Genomic DNA, 26,136 nt, shown 5'->3' with positions numbered 1-26,136 from the left:
CTGTGCCCAGGGATATCGATGACATGAGGACAATGCCTGAGTTGGCCTATTACGGATTGTGGTTGCTCTGCTCTTCAAATCATGGGGATGAGAAAGTGGTATTGAGGAAAATACATATACAACACATCTTCCTTGGTCAAAACATTACTACAGACTTACTACCGTAATGAGTTTAAGCTCTGGTTCTTTGTTGTTGAATTGACTTGTCTCTCCAGTCTCTGCGCCGGGTTTTCCACAGAGTCCTGTATGTGATCCTCATGATGAGCAAAGGGGAAAGTGGCAAGCCCTCCCTCATGATGGCCACCCAAGCTGTCCTCGCTGCCCAGGATCAGGCCATTGGCTTTGTCAGGTAAAGAATGGCAGTTCACAACGTGAATCAATAAACATGCTTCCTCTCCTTCACTCCATGTCCATCTGCAATGATCAGGAAACAGGAGGATATGTCCAAAAAACAATTTGTCACATGCTTCATAAACAACAGGTGTAGACTAGTGTTTTGATTTTGATACCAAGTTTAGTATCACAAAATTCAGAACCATCACAATACCAAAGTGATATCTGGGGGCATATTAGCCGTAGTCACAGAATGGCACTTGATCCAGACAGATCTTTTGAGTTCAATATCATTACATTTGATATTTTTTAATGTATGCATTATAAAATCATACAATCAATTTGACTTTGGGGAAGAAGAAAAAAATGTACTACTACATAATGATAATCATCAGGACAGGCTAGAGCTAGCAATGAGTAAGTGGAGCAGGCTGTGAGGAGGCTGTGTTCTCGCGCTATAATTATTGGGACATTGGCTGCACTGAGACTTTGTCCTCTCAAGCAGTAGACGATGACATAAGACACATTTGACAGAAGTACAGAAAGTTATTTTAAATGTAGTACAGACTCATTTTCCCGTTTGGCCCTGCGCGAATGTTAACCTGTTTATAGGCCTTACTCACATCGGTTAATAAGGCTGATGGAACAGATTGTTCGGAACAGCTGGTGCTATCATGCATGGTTCAGTTTTTTAATTTTTTTTACAACTTTTTTTATATAATAGAACATTCAATTTATTTTGTCTTTCAAAGCATTTCATGGCTATCGATGTGAGTGCTACCATGGAATAGTCATTTATTTATTTATATATATGTATACACACACACACGTGAGGTCGACCGATTTAATCGGAATGGCCGATTTCAAGTTATCATAATAATCGGAAATCTATTTTTGGACACTGATTTTGGACGATTTAAAAATATATATTTAAATAAAAAAATACACCTTTTATATTTAATCTTTAACTAGGCAAGTCAGTTAAGAACACATTCTTATTTTCAATGACAACCCACCGTTCCTAGGCTAACTGCCTCGTTCAGGGGGCAGAACAACAGATTTTCACCTTGTCAGCTCAGGGGATGCAAATTTGCAACCTTACAGTTAACTAGTCCAACGCTCTAACCACCTGATTACATTGCACGAGGAGCCTGCCTGTTATGCGAATGCAGTAAGAAGCCACGGTAAGTTGCTAGCTAGCATTAAACTTATCTTATTAAAAAAAAAAAAATCAATCATAATCACTAGTTAATTACACATGGTTGATATTACTAGTTAATCTAGCGTGTCCTGCGTTGCATATAGTCATTGCTCCAAGGTGTACCTAACCATGAACACCAATGCCTTTCTTAAAATCAATACACAGAAGTATACAGTGGGGGAAAAAAATATTTAGTCAGCCACCAATTGTGCAAGTTCTCCCACTTAAAAAGATGAGGCCTGTAATTTTCATCATAAGTACACTTCAACTATGACAGAATGAGAAGGAAAAAATCCAGAAAATCACATTGTAGGATTTTTAATGAATTTATTTGCAAATTATGGTGGAAAATAAGTATTTGGTCAATAACAAAAGTTTCTCAATACTTTGTTATATACCCTTTGTTGGCAATGACAGAGGTCACGTCTTCTGTAAGTCTTCACAAGGTTTTCAAACACTGTTGCTGGTATTTTGGCCCATTCCTCCATGCAGATCTCCTCTAGAGCAGTGATGTTTTGGGGCTGTTGCTGGGCAACACGGACTTTCAACTCCCTCCAAAGATTTTCCATGGGGTTGAGATCTGGAGACTGGCTAGGCCACTCCAGGACCTTGAAATGCTTCTTACGAAGCCACTCCTTAATTGCCCGGGCGTGGTGTTTGGGATCATTGTCATGCTGAAAGACCCAGCCACGTTTCATCTTCAATGCCCTTGCTGATGGTAGGCTTTGTTACTTTGGTCCCAGCTCTCTGCAGGTCATTCACTAGGCCCCCCCGTGTGGTTCTGGGATTTTTGCGCACCGTTTTTGTGATCATTTTGACCCCACAGGGTGAGATCTTGCGTGGAGCCCCAGATCGAGGGAGATTATCAGTGGTCTTGTATGTCTTCCATTTCCTAATAATTGCTCCCACAGTTGATTTCTTCAAACCAAGCTGCTTACCTATTGCATATGCAGTCTTCCTAGCCTGGTGCAGGTCTACAATTTTGTTTCTGGTGTCCTTTGACAGCTCTTTGGTCTTTGCCATAGTGGAGTTTGGAGTGTGACTGTTTGAGGTTGTGGACAGGTGTCTTTTATACTGATAACAAGTTCAAACAGGTGCCATTAATACAGGTAACGAGTGGAGGACAGAGGAGCCTCTTAAAGAAGAAGTTACAGGTCTGTGAGAGCCAGAAATCTTTCTTGTTTGTAGGTGACCAAATACTTATTTTCCACCATAATTTTTTCTCATTTTGTCTGTCATAGTTGAAGTGTACCTATGATGAAAATTACAGGCCTCATCTTTTTAATTGGGAGAACTTGCACAATTGGTGGCTGACTAAATACTTTTTTGCCCCACTGTACATATGTGTGTGTATATATGTTTACATATACGTGTGTATGTGTGTGTGTGTGTGTGTGTGTATATATAACACACACAGAGTTGAATTTTGAATACACTTTGGTTCGAGCAATTAACTCGTTTTTCAACCACTCCACAATGTATTACTAAAAAAGTATAGTTTTGTCAAGTCAGTGAGGACATCTATTTTGTGCATGACACAAGTAATTTTTCCAACAATTGTTGACAGACAGATTATTTCACTTATAACTCACTGTATCAACAATTCCAGTGGGTCAGAAGTTTACATACACTAAGTTCACTGTGCCTTAAACAGCTTGGAAAATTCCAGAAAATTTGAGTCAGGTGTACCTGTTGATGTATTTCAAGGCCTACCTTCAAACTCAGTTCCTCTTTGCTTGACATCATAGTAAAATCAAAAGTAATCAGTAAAGACCTCAGAAAAAAAATTTTTTGTAGACTTCAAAGTCTGGTTCATCCTTGGGAGCAGGTACCACGTTCATCTGTACAAACAATAGTACGCATGTATAAACACCATGGGACCACGCAGCCGTCATACCGCTCAGAAAGGAGATGTGTTCTGTCTCCTAGAGATGAACGTACTTTGGTGCGAAAAGTGCAAATCAATCCCAGAACAAGAACAAAGGACCGTGTGAAGATGCTGGAGGAAACAGGTACAAAAGTATCTCTATCCACAGTATAACAAGTCTTATATTGACATATCCTGAAAGGCCGCTCAGCAAGGAAGAAGCCACTGCTCCAAACTGCCATAAAAAAGCCAGACTACGGTTTGCAACTGCACATGGGGACAAAGCTCTTACTTTTTGGAGAAATGTCCTCTAGCCTGATGAAACAAAAATAGAACTGTTTGGCAATAATGACCATTATGTTTGGAGGAAGAAGGGGGAGGATTGCAATCCGAAGAACACCATCCCAAACGTGAAGCACGGGGGTGGCAGTATCATGTTATGGGGGTGCTTTGCAGGAGGGACTGGTGCACTTCACAAAACAGATGGCATCATGAATGAAGAAAAGTATGTGGATATATTGAAGCAACATCTCAAGACATCAGTCAGGAAGTTCATGCTTGGTCGCAAATGGGTCTTCCAAATGGACAATGACCCCAAGCATACTTCCCAAGTTGTGGAGAAACGGCTTAACGACAACAAAGTCAAGGTATTGAGTTGAGTGGTCATCACAAATCCCTGACCTCAATCCTATAGAAAATTTGTGGGCAGAACTGAAAAAGCATGTGCGAGCAAGGAGGCCTACAAACCTGACTCGGTTACACCAGCTCTGTCAGGAGGAATGGGACAAAATTCACCCAACTTGTTGTGGAAGGCTACCCAAAACATTTGACCCAAGTTAAACAATTTAAAGGCAATGCTACGAAATACTAATTGAGTGCATGACAACTTCTGACCCACTGGGAATGTGATTAAAATAAATACACTGAAATAAATAATTCTCTCTACTATTATTCTGATTTCACATTCTTAAAATAAAGTGGTGATCCTAACTGACTTAAGACAGGGAATTATTACTAGGATTAAATGTCAGGAATTGTGAAACAGTTTAAATGTATTTGGATAAGGTGTATGTTTTATATATATATATATATATATATATATAATTTTTAATTTCATCTGATGCAGTAAGGTAGGGGTTCTTAAACTTTTTCACGTGTCCCCCCTTCCAGCATAAAAACTATTTCCTGTAATTCTACACTTCATTATTTACATTTTTGTATGCAAGTCAATTAATAACATTCTTATTTACAATGATGGCCTACTGGTGAACAGTGGGTTAACTGCCTTGTTCAGGGGCAGAATGACAGATTTTTACCTTGTCAGCTCGGGGATTCGATCCAGCAACCTTTCGGTTACTGGCCCAACGCTCTGACCGCTATGAGGCGCAGAGAAAATCTAGCCATTTTAAAGTTCAAAATCTTAGAATTATATACATTTTGTATTCATGTGATATTTGAGTCACTCAAACATTACAACAATCTATGGGCTAAAAAACTTCAGCTGACATGGGCTAGTTGATCTAGACATGGCCCTCTAAGGTATGCAATGACTGACATGCCAAGGAAAACTTATGATGCACTTGTGCATTCTACTTTTACAACTTTCAAGAATTAGTTGAAAGCCGGTAAGAGCCCCTCCAAAAAAATAAAAGTAAAATATTCTATACATTTTTTGGAAGGGGGGTGATCCCGTACCCCGCTGTTTGGGAACACCTGTGGTAGGGGATAGTTTGTTTTATCCTTTACCTGTTTTGTATGTCGACTCTTTTTAAAAAGCCCCCTCAAAAAAAAGTGTTTTAAAAAAAACTAACTGTATGGACTTGTAAGAATCCTTGAATTATTTTGTTTGCAGTTTGAAATGCATGTCACTAGTTGCTGTAATGGATCTCATCCTGTGTGTCTCATAGTCACGTTGTTGATGAACTGAAAGAGCCAGCACTGCCCTTTCTACGGATCCTCCTGCAGCATATATCCTTCCGGGTAAAACTACATTTACTTTAAAATGCAATCCATACATTTTTTTTGTAAATTCTGAACTAATCCAACTCTGTCTAAAAGAGAATTTACTCCTAGAAAAGATGTTGGGTGCCTCCTGAGTGGCACAGTGGTCTAAGGCACTGCATTGGTTTAATCCCAGGCTGTCACAACCAGCCGTGACCAGGAGTCCCATAGGGCGTCGCACAATTGGCCCAGCGTCATCCGGGGGGGCTTTACTTGGCTCGTCGCTCTCTAGCGACTCCTTGTGGCAGGTTGACTTCAGTTGTCAGTTGAACAGTGTTTCCTCCGACACATTGGTGCAGCTGGCTTCCGGGTTAAGCGAGCAGGTGTTAAGAAGCGCGGATTGGTGGTTCATGTTTCACAGGATGCATGACTCGACCTTCGCCTCTCCCTAGCCCATTGAGGAGTTGCAGCGATGAGACAAGATCGTAATCCCAAAAAGGAGATAAATGTTAGAACAAAATAAAAATAGACATTGGATCACATTAGATAATAGCTTTGTCCTGGCATGATTTTATTCAGATGGTGGACAAGACAGACTACCGTACGCGTGGAGCCCAGGCTGTTGCCAAGCTGCTGGCCAAAATGCCCTGTGGAGACTACGCGTCATTCATAAAGTGGCTGTTTGATTACTCCAGACATTCAAAGGTAAGCGCTGTCACGTATGAGTTGGGATTTGAGCTGTTGGCTTTGAACTGAATCTGAACTTTCTGCCCCTAGGTGGTGTACCGGATCTTTGCACTGGACGTGTCCATGGCTCTGCTGGAACAGCCAGAGAGGGAAGCAAATGAAAATTTGGACGCAGAACTAGTCTCCTTCCTGTCTCACAGGTTCCTGGTCCACAACATGGTGTTTGGCCGTCGCTCAGACGCTTCGCCTACAGTCCGAGGCCACGCCCTTACCTGTCTGGCCCAGTGCCTGGAGCTGCCCTCCATGAATGCCACACGCAGCATCAAAGAGCTCTTCTCCACCAGTGCGTCTCTCTCACACACACACATTTACATATGCATGTACACATGCACAAAGCACCAAATACTAGTTGCATACTAAACTAATTTGTCATTTCTTTCAATTTTAGCATGTGCGCAGACTGTCTTGGATGGTGAAGGTTCTGATGGTAAGCTCTACAACAGCTTTAAATCCAGTAATATAGTTGGATATTTTTGTTTGTTTACTCAATGTGCCCTGCTCCTTTTTTAGGCACTTTAAATTCACAGACAACCCAAAAAACTTTCAAGACTTTACCTTTCAAGACTATTGAGATCACAAACAATGACCATGCAAGTTTTGATTGTAAGTATATGTATTTTTTTGCAGTCTTTTTAGGTGTTTATTTAAAACATTGTTTGGTGGGACATGATTTCAGTATTTGATGGTAATGTGATGCTCGTGTTTTCTTTAGCAAAGGACACAATGGCTTTACTGAAGCGCCGTGTGAATGACCCAAAGACCAACGTGAGGAAGTGTGCACTGCAGGTACCTACTTCTGTCTTCGTTTAATGTGTGTATTGTACAGTGTGTAGTTGACATGACTTAAAGAGTTGTAGGCTTCTCTTGCGTGGTTGTATGCCATTAACCATCTTGAGTCAATTAGCATAATGTGAAAATCAGCAAGTTTGGCCTGCCCACTTTTTCAGACCCTTTTATGGAAAGGTGAGACTCATGAACACTCTAGGATGCTCACAAGACTCGTCTGTAGGGACCCTGGTACCAGGTTTTTTTAATTTATTTTTTGTGAAAGGAAGTATACAGTACTGTGCAAAAGTTTTAGGCAGGTGTGAAAAAATGCTGTAAAGTAAGAATGATTATATTTATTAATTAACAAAATTCAAAGCGAGTGAGCTGAAGAAAAATCTACATCAAATCAATATTTGGTGTGACACTTGCACACATTTTTTGAAGGAACTCTGCATGTAGGTTGGCCCAAACGTCTTAGAAAACTAACTACAGTTCTTCTGTGGATTTAGACAGCCTCGGGTGCTCTCTCTTCATGCAAACCCAGACAGACTCGATGATGTTGATCAGGGCTCTGTGGATGGGTGTACCAGGGTCCCAATGCTGTTTTCTGCCAATTCTGAGCTGATGGCACTGCTGGACATCTTCCGGGTGCGAAAGGAAGTAAGCATGATGTGTCTCATCTGCTGCAGTAAGCTCCTTGGCCGACCACTGAGTCAACGATCCTCAACGTTGCCCGTGTCTTTGTGCTGCTTCAAAAGAGTTTGGACAGCACATCTGGAAGAGACCTTGCTGATGCAGTATAACTACCTTGTGTCTTGTTGCTGTGCTCAGTCTTGCCATGGTGTATGACTTTTGACAGTAAACTGCCTTCGGCAACCTCACCCAGTTTTATTCCTTTCTACACAGCTGTTTCAGTTAATGATTGTGTTTCAGCCTACATATTGAATTTGAATTTATACCTTTTTGGTGTAATTGTTTAATCATAATCATTTGCCTACAAAATCCCTGACTTTGCAAGTGTACCTACAATAATTGATGCTGTTTTAAAGGCAAAGGGTGGTCAAACCAAATATGGATTTGAGTTAGATTTTTCTTCTGTTCACTCACTTTGCATTTAGTTAATTGATAAATATAATCATTCATACTTTACAGCATTTTTTCACACCTGCCTAAAACTTTTGCACAGTACTGTATATGGAAGTAGTTTAGTACATAAAAAGAAAAGTGGTTAAATCTGTCAAAAATAAATGCATTTCCTGACCTTTCTTATCTCAGATATAGGACAGGCACCTCAAAACAAACTTCCCTCTAGATTTTTTGGGGGACAGTTTTTCCATGTGTGACCCTGTTATTCAATGTGTTTCTATGGGCAACTGGCAGTAAGACCAAATTCAATGTTTAATCAAATAATAAATACCTAAAGGGGTCCTAGAATTCAAAATGAAGTATCTAATTGATTCTTTGTATGACCTAATTCCATATGTTAGCTTAGTAGAACCCCCCCCCCCCCAAAAAAAATGGTTCAAACACAGATTGTGGAATGCACATTTCTTGCTTGTTACTCATTCTACCTGCTGGGGCAATATAAGGTGTGCGAATACAACCAACCCGCTCTTTAAAATCTCACTAACCCTCATTGTGTCCAGGCGATGATGGGCCTGCTGAAGCACAACGTGATCATGCTCAGTGAGGGGAATTTGACTGTGCTGTCGGAACGCACCCGTGACCCCGCCCTGTCTGTCAAGAAGAAGGCCCTGCAGTGCCTCATGGATCTCCTCGCTGTGAGTAGCTAGCTCTGTCTGTCTGTCTGGGTGGCACTGCTCACTGCCTCTCCTTCTACTACCCTCTAGTCCAGGGTACTGTTGGGGGTACTTGAGGACTGGAGTTGGGAAACACTGCCCTAGTCTAGTTGAGCTTCTGCCATATTGTTCATGACCAGATCAACACTTCCATCCTATTAATCTATGGAGTTTCCATGGTCCAGGAATCCGGCTCATAAGGTCTAGGAGCCTTGTAGATCTCTGGCCTGTATAGTCAACTTTAGTCATTCACAAGCACACTCTTTTCTTTCCTCCATATGTTTCTCATATCTCTGTGCCTGGGGCTAACCCTCTATTCAGGCCCACCCAGAGAACAGCCTGGTACAGAAGGCGTGGCTGCGGGGCGTGGTGCCGGCCGTGGTGGACGCAGAGAGCTCTGTCCAGGAGAAAGCCCTGGAGTGCCTAGAGCAGACCATCCTCAGCCAGGTGAAGAGCCACGGCTCCTACAGCTACAGGGATGCCCAGCAGACACTGACCTGGGACCTGCTGGGCCTGCTGTGTGACCACTGCCAAGACCTTGGGTAGGTGCACATTCATGCTGCTTTCAGAGACTTCATGTTAATTAAGTGCGCCTGGGGGTGCTATTCAGCCAAAAGTGGTCCGCTAAATGTCTAGAAATAATTTAATTGGCCAGAAGTGAGGAACACCTCCCAACAGCCAATATTATACTAAATATGTATGAATCGTATTCAAACAAAAATTTGACCTAAACAATTAACTTCCATAGTGTAAGGTGGGGACCAAAAAAAATTTATTAAACCTTTGCGTTCCTCCTCTACAGCCGGTACTTCAGCAGGGCCTTCACGGTGTGGTCCAAGCAGAACAAGTTCACTTCAGCCTTCATCAACAACCTCATCTCTCACACGGAGGCAGAGCACGCGGCCGGGGCGTGGCTGCTGCTCTCCAAAGTGGCCAGCTCCTGCCCCCAACTCGACTACGGAAAGATCTTGGACGCCTGGGACGACCTGGTCAGGTCAGTGTAGATCAGACTATTGATAAATATCTTACAGTATTTATTTTTTCTAGATAACTGTATCCGGCCCGCTCTCTGGCCTTGTCTTAATACTAAGACAATGCATCCTTTCTTCCTCCGTTCCTTTAAGTGTTTCCTGACCTTAGACAACGTGATTGGTGAAAGCAGAGGTTTCACATGGCTTTCACCAGTCCAGTCACTATACAGACTGGTCATTACGTCAAAGGGACGCTGCGTATTTTCAAACAGCCCATCTCCTGTGCTTGTCAAATATTTTACTGAATGTTTTATTTTCTAGGTCAAAGAACGTCACAGTGACAACATCCTGCCATATTCTGTGCGTGATCGGGGACATTGGCGAGCATCTGAACGAAGATACCAAGAGCAGGATTGTCGGTGGGTATCCAAGTTGCTTTGAATTGGATGACACAGGATGAGCTGTCAAGATGGCTCCTTCCAAGGCATAAAATTAACACCTATCAAATGTTTCTAGAGTTAGCTATAGCTAAGAATGTGTGTTTCACCAACCACGTGGTTTCGTATCTGCTAATCGTACAAAGAAATGTGCATCCTATATATTGCCTCAAGCAGCATAGGAGAGGAGCCGTGCATACTGAGTGAAGTGCTGAATGATTTAGTTTTGGAGGTGCTGCGCACAAGCATAAAAGTTTGTCTAATTTACTCAAGTTTACAAATTGACCTCGCGTTTCTTGGCTATTTACATTGAAAAACAACCAAGCTTGTGAACAAAACAATGTTTGAGTCTGCTGCTTCACTGAAGCGGTGCCCTAGTCAGAACCCAAATCTCTCATATGACTGGAGTGGCCCCATTACTATGGTAACTACCTGTTCTTAAAGGGGCAGCTGAATATTTTGTCTCTGTTATTTTGGTTAAACTGGAATGAAATTTAGCAATATACCACATTCATTCTTACTATTACATTTTGGCTGGTAAAGAAATCTGAGTGGCTGGTAGTTTTATTTTATTTAAAATAAAAAAATGTAGGCCCTGGTTCCCTCCCCTCTATTTTAGGAGTTTTTCTTGATTGGCAGAAATTCTGTGCCCTTGACTATAACTAGGGTCCAGATTTATTCCTGGTCGCATCATGTGGTCTGGAAATAGCCCTGACCCTAGCTATCCTTACTTCTTGTTTGTGAATCTAACTTATTTTATATTTTTAATGGCAGAGGACATTATTACCTGGCTGAAGAGCTTTGAAATGCCTCTGGAGGTGATCAGTGCCAGTGTGGAGACTCTGTGTCGACTGGGCAAGGCAGAGGCAGTCAGTGACACACAGGTAGTTTTTGTGTGCGAGCCTCAAATATTAGAATAAATCCCAGTAACTCACTTCCCAACTTTTAATGTGGACTGTGTTCGCTAACCAGAGGTTAAATTATGCTTTGCAGACATTCCTTAACCATCACTGTGGAGAACTAGTCTCGGTCTGTGAGGCATATCTTTCCGGCGTCATCCTGAATGAAAACGGAGCACAGAATTTGAATGAGGATTTGGTGGTGAGAGAAATGAACATATTAACAGAATCACTCATTGACAGGTCCTTTGAATACTATTGCAAAGCAAGTGTAAACTGGATCTTTTGTGTATTAATTGGGCTTCATTGAGGTCATCTTGCCCATCCATCTACCTACTCGTTTTTTTCCCCCCGGCCAGATAAAGCACCTGTACACACTAGGCGTGGCGTCGCTGCATTGTCCCTCCAAAGTGGGCAAGCGCATTGTGCTCCTGGTCCAGTCTCTCCTCACCTCCAGTGTGGAACAACAGTCAGGTATTTTAATACATTATTCAGAGAATATTGGAATGCTATGGAGCCCTTAAGTGCTACAGGGGGGGAAAACCTTTTTGTAAAATCAGCTGTTCAGTATCTTTGGTCACGTTAAATGTATCAGTATTATGCATTGTTCTTCTGGTCCATTCACAGCTATGTCAAATGTTTTTGTTCTACTATACATGTTTTGTGTTCCAACAGAGGGGTCAGAGGAACCGGCCTGCTCCCAGCCTCTGTCTCAGTTTAAGGCTTCCTCCATGCCCAGCAGCGTCCGGGCTCATGCTGTCATCACTCTAGGTATGACCTCACCTCAGACCACCTTCCTGGAAATGAATGTATTTTTGGCTGAGACACTGTCCAGAAACAACCCCTAGCCCCTACACCATTGTGCTATAGAAATATGGTAGTGGAGTTGGGGTCTGAGTGCACACACACAATGTTTTTAGAATTGTATAACTGCCTTAATTTTGCTGGACCCCAGGAAGAGTAGCATACCATAAGCACTCTGCGCCAACAATTACTGGATCGTGAACTCTCCACCCCTCCCGTCTCCCTCCAGGTAAGCTGTGCCTGCAGCACGAGGAGCTGACCCGCAAATACCTGCCGGCGTTCGCCCGCGAACTGGAACTATGCAGTGAGTTGGCGGTGCGCAGCAACGTGGTTGTGGTCATGTGTGACCTGTGCGTTCGCTACACCAACATGGTTGACCGCTACGTTCCCAACGTGTCGGCCTGTCTCCGCGATAAGGAGCCGCTCATCCGCAAGCAGACCCTCATCATGCTCACTAACCTGCTGCAGGTAGGACTCAGAAACGATAGACAGCGCCCTCTGCTGTACCGGTTGTGGCCAGAGGACAATAAACTGACAGAAAATTAAGTGTTACTATGGCTTGACTGATTTAAAATGTATCAATCTTCTTAAACGACTATGCCCTCTTAAGTGTTATTCTCAGTCGCTGTAATCCTGGAATTCTATATACTTGTTATTCCTGAATTCAGCTTAACTTGTCACTGTCAGGAAGAGGGTAAAGAATTGTTTCTGTTGCTGTTTGTAGGAAGAGTTTGTCAAATGGAAGGGCTCGCTGTTCTTCCGTTTCATTGCAGTGCTGGTGGATTCTGACCCTACCATTGCTAGGTAAGTGGTGATCATTATGTATGCTGTCACCAGTTCCAATGCACTCAGTACAAAAGGCAAAAAATGAACATAACTGAGGGAACTAGTAAATGAATCAGTTATTTCCATTCCAGTCTGTGTGAGTACTGCCTGGTTCACCTCCTGCTCAAGAAGAACCCAGTGATGTTCTCACAGCACTTCATTGAGTGCATCTTCCACTTCAACTCCTATGGGAAACACAAGACCTACAACAAATTCCCTCAAGCGGCCAGGTACAATTATGCTCCTATTTAAAAGTAGTTTTATATTAGCTACCAATTGCTTTCTGAACTCAGCAAAAAAAGAAACGTCCTCTCAATTAACTGTTTACTTTCAGCAAACTTAACGTGTAAATATTTTTAGGAACATAACAGGATTCAACAACTGAGACAAACTGAACAAGTTCCACAGAAGTGACTAACAGAAATGGAATAATGTGTCCCTCAACAAAGTTGGTCAAAAGTAACAGTCAGTATCTGGTACGGCCAACAGCTGCATTAAGTACTGCAGTGCATCTCCTCCTCATGGACTGCACCAGATTTGCCGGTTCTTGCTGTGAGATGTTACCCCACTCTTCCACCAAGGCACCTGTAAGTTCCTGGACATTTCTGGGGGGAATGTCCCTAGCCCTCACCCTCTGATCCAACAGGTCCCAGACGTGTTAATGGGATTGAGATCCGTGCTCTTCGCTGGCCATGGCAGAACACTGACATTCCTGTCTTGCAGGAAATCACGCATAGAACGAGCAGTATGGCTGGTGGCATTGTCACGCTGGAGGGTCATGTAAGGATGAGCCGGCAGGAAGGGTACCACATCAGGGAGGAGGATGTCTTCCCTGTAAAGCACAGCGTTGAGATTGCCTGCAATGACATCAAGCTCAGTCCGATGATTCTGTGACATACCGCACCAGACCATGACGGACACTCCACCTCCAAACTGATCCTGTTCCAGAGAACAGGCCTCGGTGTAACGCTCATTCCTTCGGCGATAAACGCGAATCTGACCATCTCCCCTGGTGAGACAAAACTACGACTCGTCAGTGAAGAGCACTTTTTGCCAGTCCTGTCTGGTCAATTGGCGGTGGGTTTGTGCCCATAGGTGACGTTGTTGCCAGTGATGTCTGGTGAGGACCTGCCTTACAACAGGCCTACAAGCCCTTAGTCCAGCCTCTGTCCACAATAGGCTGAGAATCTGAGCACTGATGAAGAGTTTGTGTGTTCCTGGTGTAACTCGGGCAGTTGTTGCCATCCTTTTCCTGTCCCGCAGGTGTGATGTTCGGATGTACCGATCCTGTGCCAGTGTTACACGTGGTCTGCCACTGCGAGGACGATTAGCTGTCCGTCCTGTCTCCCTGTAGCGCTGTCTTAAGCATCTCTGTACGGACATTGCAATTTATTGCCCTGGCCACATCTGCAGTCCTCATGCCTCCTTGCAGCATGCCTGGAGCACATTCACGCAGATGAGCATGGACCCTGGGTATCTTTCTTTTGGTGTTTTTCAGTCAGTAGAAAGGCCTCTTTAGTGTCCTTGTCTACTGTCTAAGCTGTTAGTGTCTTAACGACCGTTCCACAGGTGCATGTTCATTTAATTGTTTATGGTTCACTGAACAGGCATGGGAAACTGTTTAAACCCTTTACAATGAAGATCTTTTTTTTTTTGCTGAGTTTACAAGGATGATGAGGACCATTCTAATTTGGTGATTCTGAACTTGCACTCTGAGATATTGCTGATCAGCCACTCCAATGGTGAGATGGTCACAACAAGATATTTTCACAGTAAAAAAACAAAAAACATTTCTAATCAGTGGATGAGTAGTATGGGATTTGTTCTTTGCTGTTGTAGTGTAATTGTGAACTAGCTAGACTTTTGAACTGGCAATTCTATTTGAGCAATTGTGCGAAATGTAAATGTGTGCCATGTGTTACAATGGACTTAAGGGTGTCATTCTATTCGATAGCAATTATGTAGTTTGCCAGTCCCTAGTCAATGACAGGTTGGGAAACACTAGTAAATGTCTGTCTGTTCCCCAGTGAGAAGGCTAAGTTCTCCCTTAAAGGAGCCCAGAACAAAGAGAGGAGGTTCAGGATCTATAGGTTCCTGCTGGAGCACTTCACAGACGCCCAGCGCTTTAACATCACCATCAAGATCAGCCAGAACATTCTCGGTAAGTGCTCCAAGAAAACGGCTGCATTGAAATTACATGTACTCTTCAAATATGTATTGGTGAGCGCTTATCGTATGTATGCACCTTTGTCTCTCTCACTCATATGCTTTCTTTGCCTCTCCCGCTCTTTTGCTGTGTCTCTGCCTCCACCTCATTCCCTTCAGTGTGCTTCGTGGACGGGGAGCTGCCTCTGGACGGTGATGGGGCAGCAGTGCTGGCTGAGACATTTGGTATCCTCAGCCTCAAGGAGATCAAGCTGTCAGCACTGAGCGGAGCGGCGGGGGCTGGTGGTGACGAGCTGCAGGAGGACGAGCAGATGGCCATGGCCAAGGCCGTCATTCAGGTGGCTCAGAAGAAGGTGGTCTCACAGGTATGTTGAGCTTTGAATAATGGTGGCGGTAGTAGGAATAATTAATTATGGCAATTTTAGTATAATGAAAAGGGGGGCCAGGACTCGGATTTGGTTGCAATTTAAGCTTTCTTTAATTATTTTACATGCAACACGTCTTAAGAGGAAACACAATTTTGTATTCTAAAACAAGTAGTAGTAATGATAATATTACTTTTTAGCAGTCATTTATATCCAAAGTGACTTACAATAAATATGTATTTGTCCAGCACTACTTAAACCAACAAATGTTGTGTTCCAAGCCACTAGAGGGGGCCAACAGCTAACTAACAAACCTCTGTTCATCCATCCACCCACAGGTCCAGAAGAAAGTGTTCATCGAGAGCATGATTCCCATCATCATTAATCTGAAGAGCATGCTGGAACAGAAGCGCTCGCCAGTCCTGAAGGACCTCATGGGCTACCTCCAGGTAAGGCAGAGAGGGAACACGACCATCATGACATCGTCATCCATTGTCAAGTATAATGTATGATAGCGAAATTAGAAAAATGTAAAATTAAATTAAAACAACCTAGAAATGTTGAAAATACATTAAAAGCAAGAACTTAGGACTGAGCATGGTTTGCAGTTCAAAATGTATCCCATAACAATGTTTCTATCCACCAGGATAGTGAATACAGTGGAGTAGGGCTCTTCTGATTCCAACGCTACATTGGAGTCATTCAATGTTCCTTTTGATTAGCTGAGGTGATTTGGTCAAGTTTGAAACACTCTTATTTGGAAACATTTCTTTGTTTTTCGAAACAGTTTTGGAAACCTTGAACACTCAACTTAACTGAGCCAATGTTTTGTGTTCTCGATGGAGTTTCCATTAGCTCTGGAAGTGTCATAGTTCAGGTAAATGTGCAACTAGGGATGTTAATCGGTAAGCTACTGAAAAGACACATGACTGGTCATGCTTATTCGTCTATAGGTTAATTAGCATAATTTAGTGGAATTAAATCGGTGCGTGTATTTTGGGTAGTCGTCATGCATCTTATTTATCACGCATACAGAGCCTAGTTTGAGGAGCGGAATAGCTTATTGCTGCTGGTCACAGGGCAAGAGCAGCTCCTCAAAAAGCTGGTACTGGAGCGACATGTTCTTTTATAAGCCCAGTCATTATGCAACAAATAACGTGGCATTGCATTTAGAATTGTTAACTGTTTTGATGGCCATGATTTTAAAGAGCTATAATTTTCTTTCAACTGGAAGTTAAAGCACGCCTCCCATTAGAGTGCATAGGCGATAGTCAATGGTAGGCATGCTATCAGTGCGTCACCCATCACTGCAATGTGGATTTGAGGCAGTATCTTTGTTTGAAACCTGAACATTTTACTTTACTTCAAACAATTAGTATAGGAAAAACATGCCCAACCACTATTGCCTCTGAATGCAAAGCTTACCCCAAAAGTTTGCTGCAAACATTGAAAAGAGCTGACATAGGAGTCTGCCTGTGCTAGCAGTTAGCAAGCATGCAAACACAGGCCACCGAGGAGAGTACCATCTGTTGCTCTTCAACTTCAGAGAGGGACTCTGGTGCAGAACCTAACAATTTGCTCCCGCCTACCATAAAGCCATGGTGAAGCAGAGGCTGGTCACAGGGCTGTTGTAAATTAGAGAAGACAGACATTGGCTTTCATAACAAGTTTCATTGTCCAGAAGCTAAAGGCACAATCGTAGTTATATTAGCAACCCATCCTAGTTGTTTCTAACGGATTTTCATCTGTCACATATGGAACCGCTCGCATTAAGTGCGCTGTTTAGACCAGTGTTTTTCCACTAATTGCAGTTGCGTGTTCAATAATAGCTTTCCGACTTTAAGATGATAGAAAGCCTATTGTTGCATCTTGATGAAAAACATCCCACCCGTGTATGTATGCATGCATAGTATTTCCTATTGGTCACGTCATTTTACTGTTTGGAAACCATTTTGTTGACCGGTTAATGAGTCTGTTAGTCCTCAGCCAAATTGACTAAAATGTGCATCCTTATGTGCAACGCAAAACACCTCGTGGAAATCTGTGTTATAGAAGCCCACAGTAAGTCGATCTTCTGTATTTGTAAAATGTATTTTGGGTGTGGATATGAAGTTTCCAAAAGCATATTGCACACTGATTATTAAGGGTTAGACAGGGTGTCGGGGCTGTTGGCACATTGGCTGCGCTGGAGTCAATGGTTCGAATGAAACCCAATGGCTGTATGGCCCTTGGGTTCTCAAGCTAGTCTGATCCTAGATCTCTTCCTAAGGCCAACTCCTAAGGGGATATAACACTTCTCCCTGCTGTCTAGCTGACCATGCAGGACTACCGCAGTGAGGTGAAGGAGTTCTTTGCAGCGGATGAGCAGCTGGCGGTAGAAATGGAGTACAACCTGAAGATGTATGAGAAGGAGATGGAAGCCCAGATGGCCCACTGCTCCCTGGGAGGCGATGCTGCCTCTGGGGGCACGCCGGTGAGCACTAGGCCTAGTAATGGAGGGAGGTCTTGTCTTTTTTAGATAGGTGTACTTACAGCCATTACTCTTTGCTGCGAACAGCCTGAATATCAATCCATCAGGAGCCCTGCTGGCAATGAAGTAATTGCCCCTTGATGCCTAACTTCCACTTAAGTCAATCTCTCTTGCATTGATGTCAGTAGGTGAAAATTATATTTAAGTGGAAATTAATTTGAAAAGTTACTATATCTGGCTGTAAAATAGAGAATATGAAGAAATGTCTGACTCAATGTCAATTGTCTAAATGTCTACAGGCTACATCCCATACATACTCTCATAATTGTCCTCCTCCCTGTCTCTCAGATCCTGGGCTCCCCTGCCCCTGCTTCTGCCCACAGGCTCCTCCAAACGGGCTTTGCCACGCCCCAGCCCGTCGGCCCCAGCCACCTGCTCACCCAAAGACTTGCCCAGTCAGACAGGTACAGCTCTGAGCTGCATATAAGCACACTGTTTTCATACCTACCTACTAGGATTTCTATTAGGAAAATTGTTATTTATCGAGGATCGAACCCCAGGCTGTAGTGATGACGCAACACTGCAATGCAGTGCCTTAGACCGCTGCGCCACTCGGGAGGCGCATTTGATTGTTTTTGATGGAATGTTGGGAGTGCTGCAGAGATGCGTCTCTCCAACAGCACCCTTGAGAGGGGCGCTCAGAATAGACGAGCTAAATATTTTGCCGTATGGATGACATCTCTCTTTACTATAGGCATACTACAGGGTTTCCGTTAGGAAAATGTGGAGCTGGACATTTTGACCAACATTTGAATTACCGGATATTTGATAAATGTACCTGATCCATATGCATTGGGTGCGTAACCTGATTAGGGCGTCCACACACGGTGCAAATCACATTTCGAATATGGTCATTGATATTACTAGAACATGAAAGTTGTGGATGCAACGATGTGCGGTCCTTTCCGAATTCTGTTGTGTGCTTTGAATATGTTATAACTGTCCACATTTACTTTTCCTCAGCCAACAAGACCAGTAACAAACAGCAAAATCACTAGCTTATGTCAATCTACTATAGTTTAAAAAGTTTAAGTTTATGAGAAAGACATGGCCTATTCCAAACAGACTCTGGGACAGTTGTGAGACGATGGATCCCAAATTCATACAACGAGTAGGCCTAGGCTACATGAGTCTGATGCAACAGCTCAAAACGTTTAGTTGATTAACTATTTCTTCACATTATAAGCGCAGCAGGCTACGCGTGAATGTTCATTCCATAATGCAAAAGGGCACTGCACATGCTAGTGGGTTCATGTGACCAATGAAATGATCTGTTAAAAATTTAGTAAGGGACGATCTAATGGTCTACCTTGAAGCAAGGTAAGACATGCGTCATGTGTACTAAAACGTTCAGGTTTCAAACAATTAAGTATATGTTTTCAAAATGCATACTGACTTCGGCTCATTGCAAAGTGGTGTGTGATGTGCTGATAAGGCCTGCCTTCCGTTGCCTTTTGATGCCGTGTTCAAAATAACTGGGAACTGACTTCCAACTTCAGTGCGTTCAAGACAACTGGCGGGGAAAAACAATCAAGAAACATCCAACTCGGTCCTCTTTCTAGATCTCCGACCTGAAGATAACTGAAGTCAATATTTGACCTCGATTTTCCAGAGTTCACAGTTGTCTTGAAAGCACCACAAGATGCTGCTGCAACAGCAACTCTTGCACTGTCAGACAGATTTTACACTCAAAGGCTCCATCTGTGAAAGACTGCAGTTACTGCCTAACGTAAACCCTGGCATACTCTAACTTTCATTTTACTTAAATTAAAAAGGCCTCCATCTTTGCAATCAACAGTAGCCCAAAGCGCCTCTCTCGCACGCTCTCTCCTCACCAGTAGGGGCAGGCACGTAAGGCAGCACGCAACAGTCGGGGTGCATGATTTATTTTGTTGGCCAAAAGCCAGCAATTACCGGCTAACAGAAACCCTGCTACCTACCTATACTGTGCATTTGGAAAGTATTCAGACCTTGACTTGTTCCATGTTTTGCAACGGTAGCCTTATTCTACATTGTATTAAATTCAATTTTTCCCTCATCAATCTACATAATACCCCATAATGACAAAATGAAAACAGGTTTTAAGAATTTTTTTTTTTGCAAATGTGTTAAATTATTTACGTAAGTTTTCAGACCCTTTGCTATGAGACTCAAAATTGAGCTCAGGTGCATCCTGTTTCCATTGATCATCCTAGAGTTGTTTCTACAACTTGATTGGAGTAAATGCAATAGATTGGACATGATTTGGAAAGGCGCACACCTGTCTATATAAGGTCCAACAGTTGACAGTGCATGTCAGCGCAAAACCAAGCCATGAGGTCGAAGGAATTGTCCGTAGAGCTCCAAGACAGGATTGTGGCGAGGCACAGATCTGGGGAATGGTAGCGAAAAGTGGTCTGGAACCACCAAGAAGCTTCCTAGAGCTGGCCGCCCGGCCGAACTGAGCAATCAAGGGATAAGGGCCTTGATCAAGAAGGTGACCAGGAACCTGTTGGTCTCTTTGACAGAGCTCCAGAGTTCCTTTGTGGAGATGGGAGAATCTTCCAGAAAAACGACCATCTCTGAAGCAGTCCCCCCAATCAGGCCTTTATGGTAGTGGCCAGACGAAAGCCACTCTTCAGTAAGACACATGACAGCCCAGTTGGAGTTTGCCAAAAGGCACCCAAAGGAATCTCAGATAATGAGAAACAAGTTTTTCTGGTCTGATGAAACTAAGATTGAACACTCTGGCCTGAATGCCAAGCATCACGTCTGGAGGAAACCTGGCACCATCCCCATGGTAAAGCATGGTGGCAGCATCATGCTGTGGGTATGTTTTTCAGTGTCAGGGACTGGGACTGGGAGACTAGTCAGGATCAAGGAAAAGATGAGTGGAGCAAAGTACAGAGAGATCCTTGATGAAAACCTGTTCCAGAGCTCTCAGGACCTCAGACTTGGGCGACGGTTCACCTTCTAACAAGATAATGACCCTAAGCACACAGTCAGGAATGGAGGAATGGCTTCGGAACAAGTTTCTGAATGTCCTTCAGTGGCCCAGCCAGAGCCTGGACTTGAACCCAATCGAACGTCTCTAAAGAGACTTTGAAATAGCTGTGCAGCGACTCTCCCTATCCAACCTGACAGTGTGTGAGAGGATCTACGGATGCACTGTACCTACCTACCGCCTTAAGTCTACTTATACGTGGTGTGAAAATATTACACCCATTTTACGTCACCTTGAATCCTCTGTACTACAAGGTGGGGTGGATATGTCTAGATTGCTCAATCTCAAATGGTGCTATTAAATGCCTAATAATCTTAGGTCCAATGCGGCCTTATATGTATGTGTGTGTGTGTATGTGTGTATGTATATGATAGAGAATTTCTGGGTAACAATTTAAGTACATTACTGTGATTGTTTTCAATTAAAATGGTTGAAAAACAAATACATTTTTAGCAAAGAGCAATTTCTTAAGCAAGAGTTTTGCTAGGAAGGGTCCAAGTGGGGAGGGGAAACATGAACTAGCTGTTATTGGCAGAGGTTTGGAACTCTCTTATTTGTTCATTAATTTATTACCTGATGATGTCACTAGGCAGGCCAAAACTCCATCCCACCAAAACAGGCAAACTTCAGGCGGTTTCACAATCATAATTTTCACAGTATTATGCCAGACTCCTAGTCTGGAAATGTATATAAAACACAGGAAATCATGTTTTTGACTGCACTGTGCCTTTTGATCTGGCACTAGAGGCATTACTCCCATTTTCACTTCAGCTACACCGACAACAACATTCTATTACAACCACCACTATGGGCACACCTGGCTGCAATGTGGAATGGGAGAGCGTAATTAAGCTTGTATCTCTGACTGGGTGTTGTGCTCGAACCCCAGGCGTCAGCCAGCGAAGCAAAGGAGCGGGCCACACAGGAGCTGGGTCATGGTAACCGGCGATAGAAACTTTACACCTCTGGATGGATCAGGTATGGCCGCCTTTCATGACCACACCGCTGTCTAGGCGGATCTAGATGGAAATAGCCAACTCCAACTTGATGTGATTCCATTTTTGATAGATTTCTTTCCTTTTTCTTGTGTTTCCATATCACAGTGAAGCCGAAAGGAGGCGTCTGCGATCGAGCTATAAGCACCCCGCAGGGTAAGTTGGACAAACCCGGATCTGAATCCTCCTCCTTCAGGAGTCAGACACCCTCCCGCATGCCAAGTGTATGGGCTGTGTGCATGTCCCAAGAGCAGCTAACATTGAATGAGGAGTATCATGTGGAACTGCATGGATCACACTGCTCTAGACATTCTATCTCCTATATGCATTGATCATGCAGTGGTTACTATCCATTGTGCCCAATAATGCTGATGTTGCTAGAGTTCCCTCATTTATAGAGCTTTGTATTTGGGTTCTTAAGAAACCTTGTGGTTGGGGAAGGAGCCTTCTGAATATCACTGAAGGTAGTGTTTTCAGGTACTGTCAACAATTTACTGACTCAATGAAAGCTTCATGTAGAGCAAAAAGAGCTGCTTTTGGGCCACAAGTCGATGGCTGGCAGCCCCATGATAAACCCCAACAACAACAAAAACGTTGTCCCGAGGTGGTCATTTCCCACTCACTGAAGTCATTCATCAATTGGCACTAACTGGCAAAGCTGGACGTTCTACCATCTTCTTAAAATCTGTTTTTAAAACTAACCTTAACCATACTGCTAACCTTAAGCCAAACCCTACACTTAACCCTAACCTTAAAAGGGAACTCCACCACTTTTCAACCTCATTTTCATTGTATCCAATGAAATACCAGTGTCAACTTATGTAAAATGTTATTTTTGGTACACTATTAGATTGACAGTGACGTGGGGAAAAATAAAATGCCCTCCTATGGGCTAGAAACCCGTTGCAGGTTTTGAAAATCATTGTTTCTTTTAACTTTTAATCCTACCCTGTGTCACAGGATAATTTTCTTACGACCGTAAATTTTTTATTTTTTTACCACAGATCATTGTAATGTACCGTTTTCACAAACTATATGACCAAAGTATGCCAGATAGTGAAGTGTGATTCTTCACTTCAGAGAACACATTTCCACTGCTCTAGGGTCCAATGGCAGCTAGCTTTACACCACTTCAGCCGATGCTTGGCATTGCGCATGGTGATATTAGGCATATGTGCGGCTGCTCGGCCATAGAAACCCATTTCATGAAGCTCCCGACAAACAGTTATTGTGCTGAAGTTGCTTCCAGGGGCAGATTGGAACTCTGTAGTCAGCGTTGCAACCGAGGACAGACTATTTTTACACGCTATGTGAATCAGCACTTGGCGGTCTCCTTCTGTAAGCTTGTGTGGCCTGCCACTTCGCGGCTGAGCCGTTGTTGCTCCTTGACATTTCCACTTCACAATATCAGCACTTACAGTTGACTGGGGCAGCTCTAGCAGGGCAGAAATATGACAAACTGACTTGCTGGAAAGGTGGCATCCTATGACTGTGCCACGTTGAAAGTCATTGAGCTCTTCAGTTAGGCCATTCCACTGCCAATGTTTGTCTATGTAGATTGCATGACTGTGTTCTATTGTATACACCTGTCAGCAATGGGTGTGGCTGAAATAGCCGAATCCACATACTTTTGTATATGTAGTGTATGGAGACACTGGTTTGGTGCTGAAGATTAGGTTGAAAAGTGGTGGAATTGCCCTTTAACCAAACTACTAACCTTATGCTTTACATTAAATATAAAAAATCTAATTGCCCAACATAATATCCCTATTACATGTTACTCAGGTAACATAAATGAAGTTACATTCGGGGAAGGAGTTAGCGCCATCTTCAGTGACCGGAGAACAGGTATGCAACATTTGAACCTTTTAGACAGATGCCATTTCACCACAAGATGACACTGATGTTTGGTCTGACTAGTTTTTTTCTTCTTCATAGGGTCAAAGACTGGAGAAGGAGGACATGTCCTTCAATTGATTTCACCTGAGCAGCAGTAAGTACTTATTGTTTTGATCAAAGTAAGCTTTAAACCATATAATGGTCGGAATGTTTCACCTAATTCATTTCTTGTGTTTTCAGAACTCCAGTGCCAAGGCAATGGAACGTGCAGTCCCCACTCAATCAAAAAAGAACGAGACAAATACATCAGTAGCTATTTCTTCATTATCTTCTGTCTATACTGAACACACTTGATGTCCCATGTAAAATTGTATTGATATTTTCTTTTGTAAATGAAAATCCAGCACCCATGTCAGAAATATTAGAAGTGAGTTTTATTAATCATTAACATACGGTTCAAGAATTCTCAGAGGATTTGTACCAGGCCCGAGATGGGCGTTACATTAGTTTGGTTCAGAAAAATCATGTTCTCAATCAAATAAACGTGTGAACACTTGAAACGCTTGAACCTTCACATGATTTCAATGCCAACCTCAAGTATTGGAGAAATTAGAGGCAGATTATCAATACTGGATAGCTGGAACCTCATCAACCTTGGATTGGAGGAAAAGCGTGATTGGCAGTCAGTATTTGGCTTAGCTAGCCCCAACCATAGAACATGTATTGTAATTTCTTTCACTGTGTATTTAAAACTACATATTGCCGGTTTTGAAGAGGGCTGTTTAATTATAAAAAATATCTTATTTTCAATGCCTTGGAAGTTGCCAGTGTTTTCTGGCCTTTATGGTAAATGTAGGTGGCATGCTTTAGTGTTTCTCCATTTTAATCCGCTAACAAACTTTGTATATTTTCTTATTTGTCTTTACTCTACCAAAAAGAATTCCCACTATTTAGGCACTATTGCATAATAAATCTCTATTTCTACTCCAATGGAAAAAAAGTGTAATCCTTTAAAACAACGCTAAAAGAAAATTATCTATTTACAGAACAAAGCAGATATGTCAAAATGATTTGGGTGGGAAAATGTTCCATTATTCTTGTTAATGTCATCATTCCTCTCAAACGCCGTTCGTAGAGTATTAAACATGCAGTTCAGGTTTTTGTGCATTTTGCAGTATTGTGATTGAGAAATACCTTTTAAAATAAAATGTTAATGTGTTAGATGGCATAAAGCTGATCTACTGTTGTAATGGCAGAAGGCACTTAAGAGGAATGAGCTTTATCAAAGTACAAATGAAAACCTTAAGTACCTGTTTTGTAAAAAATGTTTTGCATCTGCATTAATTGGTTTCACCTAGCAATTACTCTATCTTGTAATGTTTTTTAACTCTTGGATATAAATTCATTTGGGAAAATGTCAAATACAACGTCTTAGGTCATTTACTTGAATTTGAAATTCTATGGGTTTTTTGCCTGGTGTAGAGAAGATTGTTCAGTGTAAAAGGTCCTATGTGCAAACATTAGGCAGATCGTCTCTACCATGTCCATGTATTTTTCAAACCATGGGAAGAGTTTCATATTGCCTCCTTGGGGACACACACACAAACAGTTATCTATATACAATTTTTAGCCAACACAAACCCTGTATTACAAATACTCAATGTATTCCTGACATACAGCAACAACAAAAAAACTGGACAATATATTCAATATATACAAGATAAACTCAAGCATAGAAGGACACTTAAAATCAAGGATATGCAGCACTGATTGTATACAGTATTTCCCAGCTTTTTGCTGGTACTCATTGAAGCCTTTTACTGTCCAAGACACTATCTACAAACTTAACTTTCAATATTAACATGGAAATCCCAACAGTAAATAAAATATGTAAGACTGTTCTAGAACCAAACCTTTATGGTAAAACAAGTCATTTTGTGATTTGGTGGGTGGGGGAGGAGGGTAGGAAAGGTGACATTTTACAGCTGAATTCTGAGTGGTTGAAATGTATTTTTCCCACAACCAAATAAAGTATGCTAGTATTTTACAAATATTTAAAAAAGTAAACCTTTTATCTATAGGCACTTCAAAATATATTCCATCAAAAATAGTCTGACAAATTTTGCTGATAGAAAAAAAAAAGTTATATAAATGACAAAGGTTTGAAGCACATGTTTAAAGTAGAAATATGTCATGTTAGATTTTCTTCAGAACTTTGCTAGATGTTTTTTCCCTCCTGGCAGAACATCTTACATAAATGCTTTCCCCCAGCAGATAGTGTTAACCTTATTGAAACATGCTATAACTTTAACGTAAAAATCTCCATAATTTAGCAAAAATAAGTTGTTTGGTGATAAGGTCAACAAGCGGGTTTCAATACTTATCTGTGTCTTTAACGATGGTTAATAGTTCTCTATAGATTTGTGAAAACTTGTCACCTTTGGCAAACTTGAATTGTTTCAGACGTGCAGAGAGCTCAAGGCACATACTGTGGCAGCTCACTGGTCATCTCACACACTTAGTGAGTTCAGTCCAAAGTATCACACCTTTCCCTTCCATGCCCTTTGTCTTCAGATGACAAATGAAGATTTGTGTCGGAAGTCGCCCTAGAATAAAAAGGGAAGAGCAAGTAAGAAAAAGTTGGACTGCCTTGTTTAAAATATTTA

General features: G+C 42.3%; 2 protein-coding genes across 2 annotated transcripts in view; one reads left to right on the top strand and one right to left on the bottom strand.

The window, feature by feature from the left end:
* Positions 1–24,385, top strand: part of ncapd3 (non-SMC condensin II complex, subunit D3) — a 29,380-nt gene extending 4,995 nt beyond the window's left edge. The window contains exons 7-35 of the mRNA XM_064981930.1: positions 11–98; positions 216–349; positions 5,309–5,381; positions 5,922–6,047; positions 6,120–6,372; positions 6,478–6,516; positions 6,600–6,692; positions 6,802–6,875; positions 8,504–8,638; positions 8,978–9,198; positions 9,459–9,650; positions 9,949–10,046; positions 10,839–10,948; positions 11,058–11,165; positions 11,323–11,437; positions 11,639–11,734; positions 11,997–12,235; positions 12,492–12,571; positions 12,685–12,822; positions 14,620–14,753; positions 14,918–15,123; positions 15,462–15,572; positions 17,435–17,596; positions 17,942–18,057; positions 21,526–21,614; positions 21,740–21,787; positions 23,417–23,479; positions 23,570–23,624; positions 23,711–24,385. Of these exons, the coding sequence (XP_064838002.1) occupies positions 11–98; positions 216–349; positions 5,309–5,381; positions 5,922–6,047; positions 6,120–6,372; positions 6,478–6,516; positions 6,600–6,692; positions 6,802–6,875; positions 8,504–8,638; positions 8,978–9,198; positions 9,459–9,650; positions 9,949–10,046; positions 10,839–10,948; positions 11,058–11,165; positions 11,323–11,437; positions 11,639–11,734; positions 11,997–12,235; positions 12,492–12,571; positions 12,685–12,822; positions 14,620–14,753; positions 14,918–15,123; positions 15,462–15,572; positions 17,435–17,596; positions 17,942–18,057; positions 21,526–21,614; positions 21,740–21,787; positions 23,417–23,479; positions 23,570–23,624; positions 23,711–23,783 (3,469 nt within the window). The 3' untranslated portion in view covers positions 23,784–24,385. The remainder of the gene's footprint in view (positions 1–10; positions 99–215; positions 350–5,308; positions 5,382–5,921; positions 6,048–6,119; positions 6,373–6,477; positions 6,517–6,599; positions 6,693–6,801; positions 6,876–8,503; positions 8,639–8,977; positions 9,199–9,458; positions 9,651–9,948; positions 10,047–10,838; positions 10,949–11,057; positions 11,166–11,322; positions 11,438–11,638; positions 11,735–11,996; positions 12,236–12,491; positions 12,572–12,684; positions 12,823–14,619; positions 14,754–14,917; positions 15,124–15,461; positions 15,573–17,434; positions 17,597–17,941; positions 18,058–21,525; positions 21,615–21,739; positions 21,788–23,416; positions 23,480–23,569; positions 23,625–23,710) is intronic.
* The window catches only part of jam3b (junctional adhesion molecule 3b), a 48,896-nt gene continuing 46,642 nt past the window's right edge, over positions 23,883–26,136 (bottom strand). The window contains exon 9 of the mRNA XM_064981931.1: positions 23,883–26,076. Within this exon, the coding sequence (XP_064838003.1) occupies positions 26,041–26,076 (36 nt within the window). The 3' untranslated portion in view covers positions 23,883–26,040. The remainder of the gene's footprint in view (positions 26,077–26,136) is intronic.

The sequence above is a fragment of the Oncorhynchus masou genome, chromosome 12 (genome assembly GCF_036934945.1).
Source record: "Oncorhynchus masou masou isolate Uvic2021 chromosome 12, UVic_Omas_1.1, whole genome shotgun sequence".
NCBI lineage: Eukaryota > Metazoa > Chordata > Actinopteri > Salmoniformes > Salmonidae > Oncorhynchus > Oncorhynchus masou.
The sequence above is the reverse complement of the archived record's forward strand: the minus strand, read 5'-3'. Positions and strand labels throughout refer to the sequence as shown.